Raw genomic sequence first — 22,575 nt, 5'->3', positions numbered from 1 at the left:
TGTGGTATTTACAAAAGATAATGATAATTGAAGAATCTGTTATAATAGCTAACATATTCTTCATGAACTCTTCGTAGACAAATCTTTGTAAATCAAACACTGTCAGAAGTAATTAAAAGTAGGTTAATTTTTGACAATTTAACTAAGGCTTAAGTTGATTTAACTAAAAAAAACTCAAGAATAAAAAACTAGTATGTTTACAAGCTATTCAGTAGATTTTTTGTATTCTGTATTTATCACAAATCCATCCTAACTTTCCGTAACCGAAGCACTAACGTTTAATCATCTTTTGCGTTCGTGGTCACGTCATGATAATTTACATGTCGCAAAGATTCAACCGAAAAACAAATAGAGTAGGTTAGCCCTTTGTTTATAGTCACAAAAACATTGATGACATTCTCCTTGATTGCAATATTAGAGCGTTATTGTTGCCCAAAAATCTAAAAAAAAACTGTTCAAATCCACACAAAGAAATTAGGAATAAAAGTTTTCTAAACTATTGGCATTTCAAATTTCTAGTTCAAAGCTAAAACAAGTCAATCACTTTAAACAGTAAATATTCTGAAGATATTTTAATGTACAGCCCTGCCCCTTCTTATCTGCTTGATACCATTCCGGAGCTCGGCAGACTGTTCAGTTACAAGTCACTATAAAGAAAAACATGTTTAATGTTTGGCCTCGTCCCGCGACCCACAGTTTAAGAACTGCCGTCTTAAACAACAAAATTAATTTGTTTTATCTATTCCTATACTCTCATTAGACCTATGTAGTGTTTGATCACATGGATGGAGAACCAGTCTGTAGGAGAGAGGAAACAGCTGATCACCTTTGATTGTGAAGAGCTCTCTGAGGCTAGGACAGCTCTTGGCAATTTGGTAAGAGAACCTTCCCGAGAAGGATCTGATTGGCATTCATCAGATGCTTGAATCTGTAGGGTCTATCAATAAAACAACTTCCTGGGGTGCGCAACAATTTGACTATTCAGATGAAGTGCTTTATGGTTTTAGCATGCTCCTGCAAGATGAAGATAAGATTGCATTTCTTGTATGGTTCCCAGAAGAAACAGCCATGAAAACCGACAACTGACTTTGAAATCCAACCCATCCTTAGTAATATATTTTTCCCAACAACCTAGGTCTTCTGAAACCTTCCGGTCAATAGGCCTTACAGTCCACAAACGCTGAGTTTGAAGGACTGTACTGCAAACAAAATAAGGAAGAAGTTACTTACATTTTTAACATCAGTGAAGATCCAACCACAGAAACTGAGCTGAGAGCCATGGCTGCTGATGCCATCCACGGCTGAAACAATAAACAACAATTTGGAACATTTGACTAAGGTGAAATCTTCGTATTTAATTTTCTTATGCAAAAATCTAAAAATGTAACAATTTTGCCCTTTCAGTCTAGTAATATATTTATGTAAACAACTGAGGATTGTGTTAGACATGTACTGTAGCCTGGGTGACAAGCATCAAGAATCAAGAAGTTTATTGGCCATTAAATACAATATACAAGAATACATTAGTGTACAATAGGTTTTGTCAAAAGGCTTTGATACAAAAAATCTTAAATTTCTAGTCTAAGTCTGAAATGTACATTTATGGTATTCATCAATTCTGTAAAATGCTTTATGTTTTAGCCAGTTTGAAATAGTTTCTTTAAATTTTACAAGAGGTATATTTAGGAATTGCTGGTAACTGTGACTTCTAAATGATTTGTGTAGGTGTATACAAGATGTTGTATAGATGTAATGCAGATGTAATCAAGGTGTTACAAGATTATGTTTGTTTCTCGTGCTGTGTTCATGTTGATTGCATTGTTCACTAAAATTAACAACATTTTCACAGTTTTCATTTCAACTTTTTTAAATGAGAATTTATCTGAGTTTGTGCAAAGACCCCCTGCAAACTTGAAATTACTAAGTAGTTTATAATAGTCTGGCAAATTAGAGTTCTGATTGTGAGTCACACTTGTTCATACATTGACAAAAAATCATTAAAGGTGTCAGGCGAAAGACAAATTTCAGTTGGTACTTTGCTCTACTTTGCTCTGGTACTTTGCATTTGTTTGTTGATTTATTAACTAATTTGTTGTTTGCAGAAATTCTTGCTTCATTCATATCTTTTGTGTAAACTTTCTTGGCATTTTTAAAGTTAATTTTATCATTAACAGTTTTACTATTAGACAGTCCAAACACTAAGACATTAGAGCATTTGGTTCACTGGTATTGTGGTCTGACTTTGATGGCCAGGACTAAGTGGTCTACATTTAGTGGTTTAAGGTGTTTTGTAAGGCAGGAGACACTGAAGGCAGATATGGCTGAAGGATGGAATGAGTTTGGCTGGACTGAAAATATCAGGCTGGCACACCTCGATAGTACCTTAAATATGATGGTAATTTGATGTGATAAGAAGGGTTCAAACTTAGAATTTGGCTAGTTAGAATCTTTCATTGCTGCATACATGTTTTTACTTGAAAAACCCCCTATTAGCCTACCTCAAAAATACTTTATAGAAAAACATAAAGACAGGTTGGTGTAGTATAACCAATCCATTCAGAAAACTTGGTAAAACTATTTGAAATATGGTACAATATTGGTATTGAGAATTGTTTTTTAGGTATTGGTATCGAGAATCAATAAATTTTGGTATCGACACATCACTAATTTCATCAAATATTTTTAACACTTCTGCTACATTATATATTATTTTGATTAGAATGTGTTTGGTTATTTGAGTGTGTTTGTTTTTGTACAATTAAGTTTTATTTTCTAAACCCTTAAGTTTTGTATAAGCAACCTATACCAATGCAAAATTCTGTAAAATTGAAATAACTTATGGATATTTTTAGTTTTAAAAATAAAAAATTAAGTAGCTATCCTAAACATCATACAAATTTAAAATAAGGTACCGATGGTACCAGAACCAAGAACCGAGAATTGATTTTGGCTAGGAACCGGTACCGGTGAAAAAGTGGTACTGACCCATCACTATATTGAACATATATATTTTGTACTTATTTGTACATATATTTTGTACATATTTTTTACATATTTTGTACATATTGCACATATTTGTAAACTCCCTAACAATTACCAGAAGATAAGCTTCCAGTTGCAATCCTTTCAAATACAACAAAGAACTAAAATGGTACAAAAAGGACAAATTAAATCAAGCAACGGAGACAACTTAACCATTTTTAATCAATTGCAACTGTATATTGTACACATATATTATGTAGGATAAGTTTAATAATAGAACTAAATAAATTGGAATCCAACAATAATCAATGAAACAGGTATTTATAATTTATCATTTATGTGTCCGCACTATAAACAGGACTGGAATATAAAATATAAGATTCATACCTGAAGGAAGATGCCGAAATAGGTTAAGCAGCCTGCTGCTAAAGGGATGCCAACAATGTTGTACATGCTAGCAAATACGAAGTTGAGACGAATCCTCTGCACAGTCTTCTTTGAGAGGTCGAAGCATCCGATCACATCCAAGAGGTCATTCTGAAACATTACGTTTATTTTTAGGCTATGATTAATTTTTTCTCAACCTTCAAAAAGATTATCAAATAGACATTTCAACATAACGCTGTTTCCAATACAAGGGTTGCAGGGTTAAAGCAGTTATTTTTATCGCTAGGCCCAAAATAAAAAGAATAAGCTAGATTTGAGGACATCATCGAAAGGACAGTTAGAAAATAGTCAATCCGTGATGTAGTATACAACATTCAAGTCTAGTTTATTTTTTTATTTATTTAACGTCTCACATTACATCAATTCTCTTGACAGGTGGTTTGTCATACAAGTATAATACTACATAGATAAATCTACATAATAAAATACAAAAGAAATATAGCAATCAATACAAACTTATTGCAGAAGTAATATCTTTCAAATACACACATCTTCCAGACATTCTTCTAGTGAGTAAAATGTCCTCTCATAAAGAACATTTTGTAAAGATAATTTGAGTTTAGAGAATGAGGCAATGTTTTTAATCTCAGCGGGTAATTTGTTGTACATTTTTTGCCCCATATACTGAGGAGATAAATGGAAGATGTTAAGCTTTTTTGAACTGGTTATACAGGGTTAGTAAAAAGTGTGGAGACCCACTGTTATTTTTTTAACAGCCCATACTAGAAAAACCAAACTCGGCACACCTTTATGGTATGTTATGAAGTACTTTTTGGGCATAACCGCCACTTAGTGTACATCCACAAAATGGGGGATTTTGGGAGAAACTCAAAAATTTCAAATACAAAGACCCATCGAGTGACCCCTCATTTTGAAGGTCCTGGTAAAAGAAAACCCACAACGCAAACTAGAGGTCTATATCTCAATCCAGTAAAAAATAGTAGCCAATTGAAATTATCAGAAGTTAAATTTAACTTACAGTTTTCCAAGTCTGGAGACCCCCTGTAAATTTTTTAATGGCTCATACTAGGAAAACTAAACTCTACACACCTTTTTGGCATGTTATGAAGTACTTTTTAAGCCTAATATCCACTTGGTTCCCAAACCCAAAATGGGGGATTTTGGTGGAAACTCAAAAATTTTAAAAGTTAAGCCCCATCGAGTGACCCCTCATTTTGAAGGACCTGGTAAAAGAAAACTAACAACACAAACTAGAGGTTTCTATCTCAATCCAGTAAAAAATGGTAGCTGATTGAAATCTTTAGAAATCAGAAATACTTGCAATTTTAAATTCAATTGTCCGCCATATTTTACTGTGTTAAGATAGAAACCTCTAGTTTACGTTATTGGTTTTCTTTTATTATGACCTTCAAAATGAGGGGTCACTCGATCAGTCTTTCCATTTGAAATTTTTGAGTTTCCCCAAAATCCCCCATTTTGGGGATGTACACCAAGTGTCGGTTATGCCCAAAATGTACTTCATAACATGCTATAAAGGTGTGCCGAGTTTAGTTTTTCTAGTATGGGCCATTAAAAAATAACAGGGGGTCTCCACACTTTTTACTAACCCTGTATATAGGCCTAATATTTTTGAATCTTGTGTTATGTGGATGAGATTTTTGACAGTCCATCAATGTGCCAAAATCACTTTCAACCATTAATGCCTGTGTTCAATGTGTATTTAGCCTACATCATTGATGACACTTGCCGTTTGCAGTAAGGAATTGCGGCTGCATCTAAAACTTTTAAGGAACCCTAGATAAATTTGGTATTTGAACTTTTATTTGAATTATTTTTTCCAGAAAACATGATCCCGATAACTTGAAATCCTGATGATTTGGATGCGGGTCAACTGGAATATATAGTGTTTAAAAAAAGTAGGAAGTAGAATTACAAATAAAAGGTGTAACAGATTTGACAAGGTACATACCCTCATCAAAACAACGTCAGCAGTTTCCATCGCAACATCGGTGCCTGAGGATATTGCTATACCAACATCTGCTTGTACCAATGCTGGGGAGTCGTTGACCCCATCACCAACCATAGCCACACGGAAGCCTTTCTTCTGCAGACTTTGTATCTTGGCCACCTTGTGAGAAGGCAGTACTTCTGCAAACACCCGGTTTATGCCAACCTGTGCAAAAACATAAGTTTAAACAAGTAGTTAAAGATTATTATTTGGATTGGACAAAGTCAACTTCTTTGTAGTCAATAGGAATTGTTGTTCAAATACTAATCGTCCTTTCTTACAATCAACCGTATGTATTTGTATAATTCCCAGTATCTTCAGTGGCCCGGTCAAATAAAATATTTTTTAAACACTATAACAATAAAATACCATAATTAGTATACAAGTTAAATCATTATTTTGTAACAACCAACACCAAAATCATGAACATAATCATAATTTTAAATCTTTATGAATACAGTACACTCTCGATTATATGAGCCACGGTTATCCGTGCCCGCGGGATAGTCCAAGGTCTTTTTAAGCATAATATAAAATGTATATTTTGTATTTCCAGTCGGAAAGCAATAATTATGTTTTTAGGAACGTTTCCGTTGAAAGTAAAATATTAATAGTAATTAGTGGTTTCTTAAAATTGGTACTTTAAATAATGATTATAGGGATTATTTTGACGTAGAAATGATCGGCAATAACCTAGAAAATGAAAATCACACACAGTACTAGCATTGTACTAGTTTGGCTGCCAACCATTTTTGATTACCTGCTCGGGCATTGCCACTTTGCCGGCTCGTATCACCTTTTGTCATTGTTTGTCATAACAATTTTTTGCTTTATTATTGACATGATTGTGTCAAGTATAGTTCAAGTCAAACTAAAAAAAAAATTATTTTATACTTTAAAAACTGTTGGGGCCCACCTTATTGTGTTACATACCGTACAGTATTTAATCCTGTAGAGTGTTTGCTTGGCATTATTTTTAATAATACTCTATTTAAGGTTTTCCAAGACTACTTAAGAAAAGTTAAGCATGTTTGAGTCATTGTTTGACTTAATAACACTGCCTTGTTTAAATATATTTTCCATTAAAATAAAATTATTGATGATTTTGTATTCATTTTGAATTGTTATCAAAACATATACTTTACAAATCTTAGACGTGGCAGTGGTACCGTAACGTTCGTAGCCCCGTAAATTAGGGGCCCTAACCTCAAATCTAAGAGACCTCCGTGTTATCCGAGATTCTGGTTATCCGAGGTAGTCTCGGTCCTAATAACCTCGGTTAATCGGGAGTGTACTGTACTTGAAAAGTTTCAATTCAATTTCTCTTTTTTTTGAAGCAATGACACAACTGTATAAGAGTATCTGCAAAAAGGACCAGTAAAAGATGATAATTGTATTACATTTACCAGCATTACGGTACGAGTACATCCACATTGAACTTAACTAATTAGGGTTCCATAAGGTTCAGCTAATATAAAATAATCTTAAAACTATGTAGAAAGGCAGAGCTATTACGGGACTGTTTAGATACTCCTGTGCTTGTGCATTGTGATGAAACACCTACTATATAAAAAGGTTGAATAATGAATCCTGAATTTAAAAATACAAACAGCATTTATTTGCTGAAATATGTTTACAGTAAGTTAACTGCATAGTTTACAGTGGTGTATCCCTAAAGTATCTGTATATTTTAAAAGAAAGTCAAGTGACTGATTTGGATGATTTTGGAAAGGGATCGAGTTGAGCTAGCTTACCTGAGAAAATAAGTTTAGGGGCATTGGGGCAAAATATCAGAGTTCTGTTTTGTGGCCTTTTATTGTGTATGTTTTAGCCCCTGGACACTAATTTTCTTAGATAAGCTAGCTGAACTTAAAATGATTTCTTACCTAGCTGTATGACATTTTTGTAAAGAGTTGCCAAATGGTTTTTTGGACAAAACAAGGTCTGGATTGATAAGGATTGGATGTATTACCAACAGAAAAAGACTAAGCTATATATATATTTACCTGTCGTGCAATAGCAACAGCAGTTTTCCGGTTGTCTCCTGTAAGTAGAATCACCTCAAGCCCCCGACTTTTGAGAGTATAGACAGCAAGATGAGCTTCTGGTTTGACAATGTCGGCTACACTCCACATAGACACCAGGATACCTGTCGAACAGGAAAGGTGTAATTTTTATGGACTTCCTGGAAAGAGGCATTATAATAAACACTCAAAGGTATTGCCACACTCTGCAAAACCTCAGAAGATCGATACAAAACAAGCACAGGGGAAAGTTAAGCTCAAAGATCCTACTGATTCACATTAACGCCCGGCCCCACATGGCAAATGTCATTCAAGAAGTTCTTGAATCTTAGAAGAGGGAGTTGTTTCGTCATCCGCTGTACAGCCCGACCTGGCACCGAGCGACATCCACTTAGTCCCAGCAATGAAGAAGTGGCTGGCTATGCAGCGTTTTTATGACGACGCACCGCTACAAGAAGAGGTAACCAAGTGGTTGAAGGGGCAGGCGGCCGAATTTTATGACAAAGGAATTTCCAAGCTCGTCCATCCTATTAGGATAAGTGCCTTAATTTAAATGGTGAATATGCAGAAAAGTAGTTTTTTAAGGCTAGTTCACATGTGGCGACTAACTGTGGTAAAAAAATCGGGTCTTTATGCTTTGCAACAAATGGCCCGTGTCTCAAGCATTGAAACTCTCAAAACTATTTACTTTGTTCTAACAAATCTACATATAGTTTATTAAATAGTTTTATATGGTGGTACCACCAAAAAAATCTAGACAAAATTATAAGTCAACAGTAAAAAGCTCTTAGAATTATCTTTAGTATAAAAAACAGAGAATCAGTTAGGGGATATTTATTTTTCTAAATTGGGTATAATGACCATCTACGATTTTTACTTTTTAAAACTATTCTACATGTAAAATGTTCAGATCATCAAACTAACAATTTCCACAGTTACAATTTGCGAAACACCAGACATGTAGAACAATACAGATTGAAGCTATTTGAGAAAAAACCCAGTTTTATTGGCAAAAAAATTTATTTAGCCTGCCAAAAATATTTTTAATGAACATAATTACAATAGGTAACTTTAAAAAACTACTGAAAAACTATTTTCAATCTAAATCATTATATTCAATAGAAAAGTTTTGGAGATTAAATAATTAATTATAAATATGTTGTGTTATAGTTTATGTTTATAATCTTTTATTTAGGATATACACCTAATTTATTGTTTCTCTTTTCCTTTCTTTGATGCAATTCATGTATTTCCTGTAAAAATACTTTGATGAATGAAGATGTTTTGTATTTTTTTGTATTGTATAATTCGCCGTGACTTGGTTTCCGCTACTATAAGTCGCAGACTCGCAAGCAAAATATAATCTGAGTTCACACATCACGAGTTGCAGCGACTAGTAGCGTTTTGCGAATCGTTTCGTATTAATATTTGTGCTGTGAAAAATAACAATACAACAATCAGCTGTTAAATTATTAACTCATGTTCCATATGACTGGCGATGGTTACTAGACTGTTCAGACATGGCAATATACGCGCTACCGACTCGCGGCGAATGAATCACGTGACTCTCAAGGTTGGCTACTAGCGACTACTCGCCACAAGAGTTGAACATGTACGACTTTCTACGCAAGTGAATCATTACTCGCTGACGAGTGCTAGTCGCCGCTACTTTTTCTTCTGACATAAGGCTGTGTCACACTGGGACACAGTTTTGCGATTAGTAGCTGCTACTCTAGTCGCAGCAAGTAAAATCGCCATGTGTAAACGAGCCTTAAGTTTGGATTTCATCTCTATACTGTAATAAAATTTTGTCCAAGACTTTTTTATTCTTAATTCCAAGACATAATCTACTTTCTAGATAGCCTTCATATTTCCACAACCAACAAAGATTTTGCAACATTTTGTCAATAATAAGGGTCTGCATTTTCTCAAGATTTTTGCATCGGGTTGAGTCAACAGTTGACCTGAGGGATCGGTTCAGGCCGTAAATAATTTTCAGACCAATCTTAGGTTGGGTATACGGGTGTACAAGCGGCTCTATTATTGATTCGAGACGAGCTTTCAACTCACAATCGCAGAAAGCCGTTGAAAACTGATGATTTAGCCGCAATGGCAGTAGACAATGATGATACCTTCGTGACCGTAGAAAAGGTTCAGGATTTCACCATGATTGCAGGATATAATGTAAAATATTAAATGACCGATACTATTAAAAGAAGTCTGTTAAGGCCTGAGATCCGAAGGTCAAAATGTTTTATCCGATTTGAAGTAAAAAGGTCTGGCTCAACCCTTAGTAATAAGCAATAGTAATAGAATATTTTATAATCATAAAATCAACATAGTAAATGACTAACCTTAGATTATAATAGATTGAAAGAAATGTACTAAACAACGATTATTCAGGGTGTCCTGTAAGTAAACAGCCTGACTCAAGAATATGGTTCTATGGTGTGACGGTGCAATTTCGTCCTGGGACAAAATTGTACTGTCGGCCTCGGATAGCTAATCTAATTGAGTTAGTACAGGGTTAGTAGTAATAATAATAGTTAAGTTTTAAAACATGGGCTCAGATATGGTCGTTAAAGCATCAGCTTTCAGTAAATGACACATTCATCACTGCCCGGGTTAGGCCTTAATTTAAACAAATTAGTAATTAGGTGTTAATTCCGGGAGTGAAACACTGGTCGTAATTAACTAAAATCTTAACTTCGAAAATAAAATAAAACCTCTACTTAATGGATATACCGTGTTTCACTTTTGGAATTAAAACCAATTATACTTACAATTAACCGATTCGATTGTCGCGGGTCCACCGAGCTATTTCGCCCTGGCCTAACACCTACTATTCGACGACACCAGAGTTATTTCACCACTGGCTAATTACCGGGCTATTCCGCCCTCGACCTACGGTTTCGCGATGTATATGCGCGGATCCGAGAGCTATTCCGCCCTCGGCCTAACACCTAGTATTCGACGCTACCAGGGTTATTTCACCACTGGCTTATTTACCGGGCTATTCCGCCCTCGACCTATCGTCTCGTTATATCCGCGGGCCCGAGAGCTATTCCGCCCTCAGCCTAACCCTAGTATTCGACGCTTCCAGGGTTATTCCACCACTGGTTATTACCGGGCTATTCCGCCCTCGCCCTACCAGGGAGATGTTGCTAGCTATTCGCCCAGCACTCAAGTCCGACTGGCCCGTGTCCTGCGCCGCTTTTATAGGGGTCGCGACGCTAGCGCAGTACGTGGCCGCTCGGAGAACTAATGACTCTGCGCGGGCCATTTGAATTCGTACGAACGCTCGTTTTCTTATCTCGTGAAATTTTTACCGTTACACCCCCTCTTTAGTTCGGGGTGAGAAAAAAAACGCACGAAAAAAAATGCTCTCACTTCAGAGAAATCAACAATGGGTGCCATCGTTTCCCGTAACTGAAAGGAAAACTCTCGTATAAAATAAAACAATATTCTTGTGATGTTAAAGACGCTTTTTCAACATCAAATAGGTAGAACGACTATTAATCGTCATGCCGTCCTAGAAAAGGCCTAAGACTCTTAACTCGAAATACTTGTTTCTATTTCCATTCGGGGGGTTTACTTTGTACCGACCTGTGACAATAACAGGACCCTTCATATTTCGGCGCTAATCGACTCGCAATAGCTTCGGTTTTCGACGAGAGCACGTGAGTTCGCTTTAGAACGGACCGAACAACATTGTACCGCACATCCCTCCTCCGTAGGTTAGCCTGTCTATTTAAGGCAGTTCGGAGGTTCTTTTGGGCGTCATCGTACAATTTCGTACAATGCCGTATCCGTTTGGCATGTTTTGCCTCACGCTCTGGCTCTAATAATTCCGAAGTATATTTTCCGTATGAGGACGTATATTTCCTTACTTTTGCAAACGAAGTATGATACCCACGATCTGGGTTCGTTTGCTCGATAACCTTTGAGGATTGTAGCGATGGCTTGAAATGCGCGACTACGGGACAAATTGTGGCTCGTACATCTTCAGCTAGAGGTTGCTTAACGGGATTTTGCAACAAAGCATCGGCAACTCTATCGTTCTCTTTAAGATTGGTGACCTCAAATTCGTCATCTTGTTTCAAATGACAAGTTTTAACGTTGTACGTGATCAAGCCTAGTTTATGTAGCGTATCTACTCCCAAAACAGCATCGCTAGTCAGCGAAGGTAGATGGACTGCATTTAAAACGTTTTTCCTATCGTCAATCGTAGCCTCAAACTCGAAAAGCTCAGTTTGTTTTGCTCTAGTACCGTCCGCAAATCGAGTCTCAATAGAAACTGGCTTAGGCCTAATTTCACAACTTACCAAGTGTTTCGCCACTTTGGAACTAATCAGGCTCACAGCTGCCCCAGAATCCAAAAGAGCCAAACAGTTTTTCCCATAAATAGAAATCGCAACGTACGGCCGATTGTCCGTGGGATCTTTGACTGACCCAAAACCCATCGGAAATATTTTAATACGCTCCAACCAATCGTTCCAACTAGAGGGTTTTTGTGTAACCTGGGAATGAGCTCCTACCACCAGAGTCCGAGTTTCGTTTCCCAGATTGCACCTACAATTGACTGTTTTAATACCCACAGTTTTACAGTTAAAACATTTTAAAACTTTTGGTCGTCGGCAATCTCGGTATAAGTGCCCTATTTTATCGCAATTCCAGCATATGATCGATCGTCGTGCAGTTTGTTTCACCTGCCTACATTCTCCTATACTCGCGATATTTGCGGTATGCGCGGCATTCGGCCTACGTGTATTGTAGTTATCGTTATTTTGATTAACCATGCGGTTATTCCACCGCTGGTTAAAATCGTATTTTCGATGAGAAGCTTTATTCTGTAATTGATGTAATGATTTATTTACATCGTCACGCATTCCTTCATTCTCGCATTCGTGTGCATTTATTTCTGATACATTAATGACGGATTGTGCAAAATGTTTTTCCATTTGCTTTCGTGTCTGATAAGCTGTTTCCGGTACCAGTGCCATCGACGGCGGCGGTGGCGGACGATATAACGCTTTGTCGCGCATATAACTTTCAACATGCGTCGCCTGCTTAATCATCTCCTCAAGAGAGAATATTTCTCCTCTCCTCATCGTTAACTTGTAGTCCGGTCGCATATTGGTAAAAATAATGTCAAGCTTTTGTTGTAACGAAAGCCCGCCTTTCCTTCTCATTAACGTCGTTATCGCAACTACAAAGTCCCTAAAAGGCTCCTTTTCGCCCTGTGTTCGACGCCTTATCTCCTCATCGAGGTTTCGCTGATAACCCTGTGGCAGAAATTGTAGCGCGAAACTATCTCTAAACGTCGCGAATGTTGGCCAGAAATCTTTCCCATTTCTGTACCACAAAAGTGCAGTACCGGTAAGCAATTCGGGAAGTGCTTTAAGTATCTCGTCGTCGTTAATCCCGTATGCTTCGATTAGCTCGTCAAGTCGTTCGAGAAATGATATGGGATCTTTATGTCCGTCAAACTTCACATTCCATTTTCTAACAATACTACAAACTGATGGCGTAGTGTTATATTCGTCCGTCAAATGTCGCATTTTGCTAACAGTAGGCCTATTTGACGTAACGGTTTGCGTACTCATAATAGGCAACGAGCTGTAAGTTAATCCGCCCGTGCCTCGCATTGGCTCGTTAGTATCGTAAGTATTCGATCGTCGTGTTAAATTTGAAATTGATATACACAATTCCTCGAACGGTACATTTTCTGGCATTCCTAAAATTTCTTTGATTTTATTAACCTCGCTCGTGGTCGTTTTCGATATCGCCCCAGTACTCGTAGTATTAGTAATCGTCGAAGTACTGGTCGTTTCGATCGATTTGGTCGTTTTCGATATTGCACCAGTACTTGTAGCACTACTCACGGTGCTCGACGTAGTCCTGAGAGTTTTATCACTCTTATCCGCAATAGTTCTACCCGGAGTAACTACGTAGTATACGGGCCAGAGAAGATAAGACCAAATGTTTAAGAACAATTGTAAAACTCGCATTTTCGATTTTTACCGTTCTTACTCACTGAAAAACAAATCGTTCGGGCGCCAGCCAAAAATGGCAAAAATTAACGATCGATAACTATATAATTACCAAGTCCCTGTTCGCAGCGCCATTTGTGACGGTGCAATTTCGTCCTGGGACAAAATTGTACTGTCGGCCTCGGATAGCTAATCTAATTGAGTTAGTACAGGGTTAGTAGTAATAATAATAGTTAAGTTTTAAAACATGGGCTCAGATATGGTCGTTAAAGCATCAGCTTTCAGTAAATGACACATTCATCACTGCCCGGGTTAGGCCTTAATTTAAACAAATTAGTAATTAGGTGTTAATTCCGGGAGTGAAACACTGGTCGTAATTAACTAAAATCTTAACTTCGAAAATAAAATAAAACCTCTACTTAATGGATATACCGTGTTTCACTTTTGGAATTAAAACCAATTATACTTACAATTAACCGATTCGATTGTCGCGGGTCCACCGAGCTATTTCGCCCTGGCCTAACACCTACTATTCGACGACACCAGAGTTATTTCACCACTGGCTAATTACCGGGCTATTCCGCCCTCGACCTACGGTTTCGCGATGTATATGCGCGGATCCGAGAGCTATTCCGCCCTCGGCCTAACACCTAGTATTCGACGCTACCAGGGTTATTTCACCACTGGCTTATTTACCGGGCTATTCCGCCCTCGACCTATCGTCTCGTTATATCCGCGGGCCCGAGAGCTATTCCGCCCTCAGCCTAACCCTAGTATTCGACGCTTCCAGGGTTATTCCACCACTGGTTATTACCGGGCTATTCCGCCCTCGCCCTACCAGGGAGATGTTGCTAGCTATTCGCCCAGCACTCAAGTCCGACTGGCCCGTGTCCTGCGCCGCTTTTATAGGGGTCGCGACGCTAGCGCAGTACGTGGCCGCTCGGAGAACTAATGACTCTGCGCGGGCCATTTGAATTCGTACGAACGCTCGTTTTCTTATCTCGTGAAATTTTTACCGTTACAATGGGTCAAAATAAAGAGAAAATCAAGAATACAATTTTTTTTCCTAAATCACTTTCTTGACCAGATATCTGCCATTTTGTATTTTATATATTTTATTTTCACTTTATTTTAACCCATCGAACCATTTTCCAGAGTTTGGTTTACTTATGGGACACCCTGTATATGCAACTGAAGAAGTAGTTTATAATATTTGTGTTAAGTAGGCCTACAAGGAAACTCATGATATGCTGAATAAAGCATATTTTAAGTAAATTAAACCATTACTAATATTTTTGTAAAGACAAAACATCACTATTTGGTTCAGCACCACAATAAAATGTTAGCCCAAATCATAATTAGGAACTCTCTTGTTACTTCAACTGGCATAGGCCTGGTTACAGAGGTTAACTGAGATTTTGGGACTATTCAAAGCATATATGGATTAAAGTTAAAACTTTGAAATGTTTTAATACAAACCATTAATAGCAACCAGAATAGCTGTATGGCCCAGTTCTTCTTCTTCATCCATCTTCATCTCTGAGTCAGAATGCAGTTCAATACCATTCCTGACCATCCACTCTCTATTACCAATGACAACCTGAACATATGTAGTTATTATTACAATTTGAATCTAAAACACCAGAATTTCTTAGCTTAGGTACATGCAACTCAACTTCCCTAATTGTCTTTGAAATGACTCACCATCATTCCTAGTCCTAATAATATAATACCTACCATTTTAGTTTTATAAAGGAAGTCAACCAATACAGAGGGGTGCAAAAGTAGGTATACAGTAAGAAACTGTTTTTATAAAAAATATATTCATTCATACAAAAACCAATCTTTTCCAATTTATTTTAAGAGTATTACGACACCTAAATTAACTCTTAAAATGTCGTACTTGACAATAACACTCACTTCCCCGTGTGTTCAAACTGTTTGCCTGTTCGTACTGTATACTTACTTTTGCACCCCTCTGTATTATGAGGAGCTAACATTTTTAGTTATATTGTTGAAAAAGATTATTTAATGTAAATATTATGGTATTAGATGTTAGCATTTAAAAATGTTATAAAAAACAGTATTTAAAACAGTGTTATTAGCTCAATAGCTTAAATAAAACATGTATCTACAACTTTTTCACCGGCCTGAAATAATCCAAAATTGCAATTGATTTACAAAATGAAAATAACACATTTAAGTGGTAATCACTCTTAAGGGTGGATGTGAAAACTATTCATGTCATAATTTGAATTTGCTTCTGTGAAAACCATTGTGGAAGAACCCATTACAGTTACACTCCATAGTAAGTCTGTTACCCTTAAAGTTTGTCTTTATTATCTGCAAACAAGATGTGGTTTGGTTAATTTTACAGTTGGTGTCATTTAAATGAGTGAAAGCATTTAACTCTTCAATTAATCATCGTACGCTGATAAATACTTGGAATAAAAATGTAAATGTGTGTCTGTGAATAAAAATGACTTTGTAAAAAGCCCAAACCTCGTAAGTTGTATTGTTTGGGTCTGTTTCCTCTGGGGAGCCGATGTTTAGAAGCCGTTCTAGTTGCAGAGATTTGGAAGCAGCTGAAGGAACTAGTGGAAGTAGGTCAACTAGCACTCCATTCAATAGCACTTGACTCTTGGAAGATCTGTAATTATTGACAATCTTCTCATATACAATAAATAAACTGGTAACATTATTTACTTCGATACTTAACTCTGTTAAAGATGTAATTCATATTATAATGTCCATAATAGTTATGTTAGAAAAGAACATATGATGTTTCCTTGGCAACAGAGTTTAGTTGTTTGTTATATTTTGATGAAGTAAGATGTATACACAAATCTAAGTTTTTCATTCTATCAGTTTTACTATTAAATTAACTTAATTTTTGATCCACAAGACGACTTGTTATTTTAGACGATATTTCCAACATGGTAGCAGAACAGAGTGGTTAAATTAATTGAGAAGAAGTTAATAGAATAGTGAATGATGAGTAATGAAAAACAGATTGAAAAATTAAGAGGGACTGAGAATTTCACAACATGGAAAATAGTCATGAAGGTAATCTTAGAATGTGAAGGAGTTTATGGAATTGTTAGTGGAGAATTCGGAAAACCAACAGCAGGTACACCAAATTATGACGAAAAATTGGTAAATTGGTCAAAAAATGATGCAAAAGCCAGAAAATATATTGTTTTATCCCTTGAGACGAATCCTCTACTTAGAGTAAGCAATTGCTCTACAGGAAAAGAGATGTGGGAGAAACTTGTCCACATTTATGATGTCAAGTCAACTGAAAATATTGACATATTGAGAAATAAGTTCCATAACATTTCTTGGGAACCTACCCTTGGAATGAATGGTCATCTGGAAAAGTTTGACGAAATCCAAAACCAATTAACAATATACGGTAAGCCTATTAATGAAGACGATTTGTGTGCTCGACTCCTTCAAACTCTACCAAAGGAATATGATCACATATATGTGACTTGGCACGACTCACCAAGGGAGGTGAAGACATGGGACATTCTACAGAAGAAATGTCTCAACTTTGAATTACGTCTAAAGGACAGAGACGAGATGGATGTAGCAGTAGCCATGGTTTCCAAAATAAAAGTAAGTTCTAAACAGCCAAAATATATGGGAGCCAAAAATGCCAAAAAGGGAGACTTGCAAAAATTAGGAGCGATAAAATGTTTTTCATGTGGCAAAAATGGTCATCTATCTAAAAACTGTCGAACAGGTGTAATTTGTTTTAAGTGTCACACAAAAGGACATAAATCAAATGAATGTACCCGTGAGATACAAAATGCTGCAATGATGACTCGATCAAATCTAGAGGTAGGCCTAATTGATAAGTCATTTTTCAGTGAATGTGACAACTGGCTTGTTGACAGTGGTGCTTCTCACCATGTGACAAACCGCAGGGACTGGTTCGCCACTTACAAACCATTTGATACTCCTAAAAAGATGGACAGTGCTCGCCAAGGTGTTCATATTCAGGCCTTGGGGTCAGGAAAAATAGACGTTATGGTTTTTGATGGTAAACAGTGGACTTACAGGTATTTCGATGATGTTTGGTACTGTCCTGATGTTGCTTGTAACTTATTCTCTGTGAGGAAAGCAGGTGAAAAAGGCATTCACCAGACTGTGAAAAACAATGGTAAGTCATGGGTGTTTTCTCAAAACGGAACAACCATTGCTTTGGCTATATTTAATACAGCTAATCAATTGTATAATATGGTTGTTAAGGTCATTCCACCAAAAGAATCATGTTTTATTTTGAAGAAAATAAACAATAACGATGATAAACACTACTTTAACATTGAAGAGAGTAGCAATGATATCGAGAATGATCCCCTTGACAGTAGGCAATCAATTCTAAATAATGAGACCAGAAATCAGCTTGTTGACAGTAATCAGGACAATATATTCCATGAAGAAGAGCAAGATATTGTGTATCCAGGAACCAATGATACTGATGAGCAAGACATGTTGTGTCCTAGTGATGATAACGCTATTCAAGGTGATGTATTACAAGATGAGACTTATAACCTGAGAAAACGTGATGGAATAAAAATACCTATGAGATATAGAGATGATTCTGTCATGTGTGTCAGTGACAGAGATAAAAATGAGCTTTTAGCTTCTGCAATACTTACAAACGAAGTACCGGAAAATTATGATGAAGCAATTAGATCTGAGCATGTCGTCGATTGGAAATCCGCTATGGATGAAGAAATAAATTCATTAATAAAAAATAAAACTTATGATTTGGTTGATCAACCAAAAGGAAGAAAATTCATCGATAATCGCTGGGTATTTGCACTGAAAACAAATTCTGAGAACGAGATCATTCGTTTCAAGGCGCGTTTGGTCGCAAAAGGATTTACTCAGCGTCCTGGTATTGATTATGGTGACACTTTCAACCCTGTAGCTCGGTTTAAGACGATGCAAACTATGTTAGGCTATTCAGTTCAGTACAATCTTGCTATCAAACAATTTGATGTTAAAACAGCATTTTTGAATGGCAATCTTGATGAGACTATTTGGAAGAGTAAGCTTCAACGGTGTGTTTCCAAATCTTCAATGGAAGCAAAATATGTTGCCGCTAGCGAGACCTGTAAATCCCTTCGTCTTGTGAAAGAGATTGGCGCAATTGAGGAAAGGTCTATTCCTATACTACATGTGGGCAATCAAAGTGTGATTAAACTTATGAACAATCCAATGTTCCACGATCGCTCTAAACATGTTGAGACGAGATACCATTATGTTCGACAGTTGGTCTCTGGGAAACAGATCACTGTCAGATACATTCCAACAGAAGAACAAACCGCTGATATTTTAACAAAGGGCTTATCATCATTGAAACATGTTAAAATGAAAACTTTCATTGGGATGGTGACCTCTTAACTAAAACTTATTTTTCTAAAATGTATTATGGACATTACGGGGGTGTGTTAAAGATGTAATTCATATTATAATGTCCATAATAGTTATGTTAGAAAAGAACATATGATGTTTCCTTGGCAACAGAGTTTAGTTGTTTGTTATATTTTGATGAAGTAAGATGTATACACAAATCTAAGTTTTTCATTCTATCAGTTTTACTATTAAATTAACTTAATTTTTGATCCACAAGACGACTTGTTATTTTAGACGATATTTCCAACAAACTCTACTGGCCAAGAGTTAACTTTGCTAGTTTTAAAAATACTTGGTTTTAAATGAGTTTAAACTGTTTCAAAAAGATGTCCACGACCTTTAAAAAGGTATATTATAAAAGACATACAACCTTTAAAATAAATTTGCTTTGATTCCTTGAGCGCTTTGCCGATGTTTTATTTTTTACGAGCAAACAAAATGTATGTGGATTATTTACCTTCGACAGATAATACAGTATTTCTTTGTTGATTCATCATTAGATTATTTTAAATGTCAGTATTAGCTAAGGAACGATTTCTATTACCTCAGAAATTCTCTGTAACATTCTAAATGCTTAGCGATAACACTTTGTTGGCTGCCAGACTAGATTAACTTCTGGACCAATGAACTAGTGGTAATGAATTGTCTGACTAGTAAATGAATGTCATAACCAAATTCAACTCATCCCAGATCTAGCCTACCCTAACCGGTGATGAATTGACAGAATTCATCTGAGAATACTATTATTTTCTTAGATTAAAAGGTAGTTAAAATTAGTTGGTGGTAAACTACCTGGCTTGGTTGCTGAAGTTGGCAGTTTTTTCAGAGGTGGTAGCAGCTTGCAGCATAGACGCAATATGAGACACAGAACATTTCAGACCACACCCTGGTACTGACTGGAAGTTGGAACATCTCCCTGACATTTCAGAATTGATTGTCTCCTTGATGAAAGTCACAATTGCTATAAAACAACATTTATAATAAACATTTTATGGTAGGATAAATAATGGTTAAAGAATACACTTTAAGTTTAAATATATCATGTATAATACGAATATGTGATTTAAAAAAATATGACGTTCTTTGGGAAATATGACTTAAGGCCAGGGTTTTAAAGGATTTCGTAGTGGATAGCTTTAACACCACGCTTACTTACTTTACTTTAGCGTGCTTACTTTACTGATGAAAATATATGAAAATGCTCAAATAAACATATAAACACAAGGTTTTAGCTCATTATTCTGTAGTAGAGTCTTTGTTCAGGGTAAGCTAATAGTAGGGTAAGCCTGCTGTTAAAACCTATCCACTACCAAACCATGAAATTAAAAAATATAGAGTACATAAGGAACAATTACAAATTAAGTAGACTAAGAAAATCTTAACTAATATGGTGGATGGCCGATTGTAATTGTACTACCTCACACATAAGCTACGTTCCATTAAAGAGAGTAGTATCTATGGCTAAGAAATATTACTATAATATTGTATCTGTAATTATTAATCAATACTATCTGCATTTTATCCAAGCAATGCTCTTTATGTCAAATACCTGATGCAATTGGGTGTTCACTGTTGATTTCTGCAGTGCCCACAATGCACAGTAGTTGTGCGATGTTAAATACTGTGTCATCAACAAACAAACAGAGTCGGGAAACCATTGGAGTTCCATAAGTCACAGTGCCTGTCTTATCCAGCAATATCTTTTTAACCTACAAGAAATAATACACTTAGTCATTAGGAAAACAAATTAATGTATAAATACTTGACAATTTATATATAAGATTGATGAAGTCTTTTATAATACGAGGTGGGGCTGTAAAACAATGAGATTGGCTTTCCAAGAGACAAACTGCGCGTACCTGAAGGCCAAATATATTGTCAAAATGCCTGCCATCCTCCCTCTACATTCCAGCCTGGTTTTGACTTGGCTTGCCTGGTTCGGCCACAGCCTTCATTGATCATGAATTTGCCAATCATAAGAAAAAATGTAGGTGTTATAATTCAATTCAATTCAAAGATACTTTATTCAAAAATATACAAGAGTATAACATGAATGGTGTTCAGAACTTTACCTCATACATTATATAATAACAAGATAGAAAACTCATATATATTTTTATAATATTATAAAATATTATATTATATTAAGCAAAATGTCAATGTGAATTATTTTTTTAAGCTTGGTAACAGTTTAAAAAACTCTTTAAACATTTTAAAAATACCCTAAACTGTTAAGGATGTTCCTTAATGTTTCCCTAAGTGTCAAACATTGTTACATTAGTTAGTACTTTGGTTCAGAAATTAGAATTTTGAGCACCACTTTTTTAGTACACAGTTCTCTCATGTTGAAATGTTCGTGAAATATTGGTCAAACTGATTCTTTGTAAATTCTAACAGTCCAAGTAACTGTACTCAAGACAAATATGACTTATGAGATTGCCTACTTTCCAATGTTTTAATCAGTTTTTGAAGTTGAAGGACGGCCTTGAGGCTAAGCATCTATGTTGTCTTCTCTGTCTTCTTTGAGTCGTTTATATCACTAATAAACCCGAGTCCATGACACATATTTATCCCCATACACTTGTTGTAAAAGAGAACTTATCGAGCTTCACAAAAAATATTCCCTTGATATGTTGTTCAGTAGTTTTCTAACAAACTGCAAATAGACTAAACTGATTTTCAAAGAGTTGTTTAGCTTCCAGATTACTGTACTTAAAATTATTTACGATACGTGCATATAGTAATCCTTTGTTGCTGTTTTGGCAACTAGTTTCGGTTATTCTGAACCATCATCAGACTTCAAGGTGTCAGGTAATCACTTCATTTGGAGGTCGTTATCAGAGGCCAATAAATAAAACATATATGAGACGTGGAAACATAGAACGGACACACGTTTACAAAAAAACACGAAACACTCAAAAGAACATTGACAAAATATAACACGACCGAGCTGAAGTAAATCCTAGACTAAAATCTTAGTATAGACTTTACTTCAGCCCGTTCGATTTTGTCAATATCCCTTCGTGTGTTAAAGTGATTACCTGACACCTCAAGACCTTAGACAGAACTTAAGATGTTTCCAAATATTGTAAATGAACATATGTTACGTTTAGTTTTCTTTTAAGAACAGTTCCAATAAATGGCTTGTTGTTATATTGAACAAACTTGATAAAACTTGTTGGGGCAAAGGTAAATATTCACCCCACGCGATATATTATAGCGATAGGTGTGGGCACTCGTAAAAGGTAAATTCGTTCTCTGAACATACATGTTTTTTATCTTCGTCCAGTAACACGTAAGGCTTCAACAATGGATTCAGATTTAAAGTACAACCTTGACCATAAAATAGTTAATTTAGATGTTTCGGTGGAGAGAGATATTCAAAGAGCGATGAATCTGTTTGACTAAGGGACTTGTCTGCTATTCTATGGTTCTTGATAGATTGATGTAGTTGAAGCGTTAAAACATGGTAAAAATCAAATAAATAGTAGTTCACTGAATTTGAGCTACGACCTCCAAGATCAATAAGTAAGTTGTTGGTACAGAAAACACTTGCTAGTCCAGCTTGTCTTGGATTTCAAGGCAGGGCCGTTTGAGAATACTTACTTACTTACTGCTGTGGCCACTGGTACCCTAGATGGTACTTGGCCTCCCCAACACACTGCCTCCATAGGTCTCTGCTTCTTGCATCTTCCTTCCTTCTCCCTAGCTTCCTCAGGTCTTTCTCCAC

General features: G+C 36.2%; 1 protein-coding gene across 1 annotated transcript in view; it reads right to left on the bottom strand.

Moving 5' to 3' along the window:
- The window catches only part of LOC128982372 (copper-transporting ATPase 1-like), a gene marked incomplete at its 5' end in the record, with an annotated part of 47,388 nt that extends 26,834 nt beyond the window's left edge, over positions 1-20,554 (bottom strand). Inside the window, 8 exons of the mRNA XM_054401330.1 lie at positions 1,231-1,301; positions 3,370-3,519; positions 5,360-5,563; positions 7,405-7,547; positions 14,895-15,015; positions 15,918-16,065; positions 19,638-19,806; positions 20,395-20,554. Coding sequence (XP_054257305.1) covers positions 1,231-1,301; positions 3,370-3,519; positions 5,360-5,563; positions 7,405-7,547; positions 14,895-15,015; positions 15,918-16,065; positions 19,638-19,806; positions 20,395-20,554 — 1,166 coding nt within the window. The remainder of the gene's footprint in view (positions 1-1,230; positions 1,302-3,369; positions 3,520-5,359; positions 5,564-7,404; positions 7,548-14,894; positions 15,016-15,917; positions 16,066-19,637; positions 19,807-20,394) is intronic.
- Positions 20,555-22,575: the final 2,021 nt, after the last annotated feature.

This window comes from Macrosteles quadrilineatus, unplaced genomic scaffold, assembly GCF_028750875.1.
Source record: "Macrosteles quadrilineatus isolate MER2022 unplaced genomic scaffold, UCM_ALF_1.0 Scaffold_226__1_contigs__length_155321, whole genome shotgun sequence".
NCBI lineage: Eukaryota > Metazoa > Arthropoda > Insecta > Hemiptera > Cicadellidae > Macrosteles > Macrosteles quadrilineatus.
The sequence above is the reverse complement of the archived record's forward strand: the minus strand, read 5'-3'. Positions and strand labels throughout refer to the sequence as shown.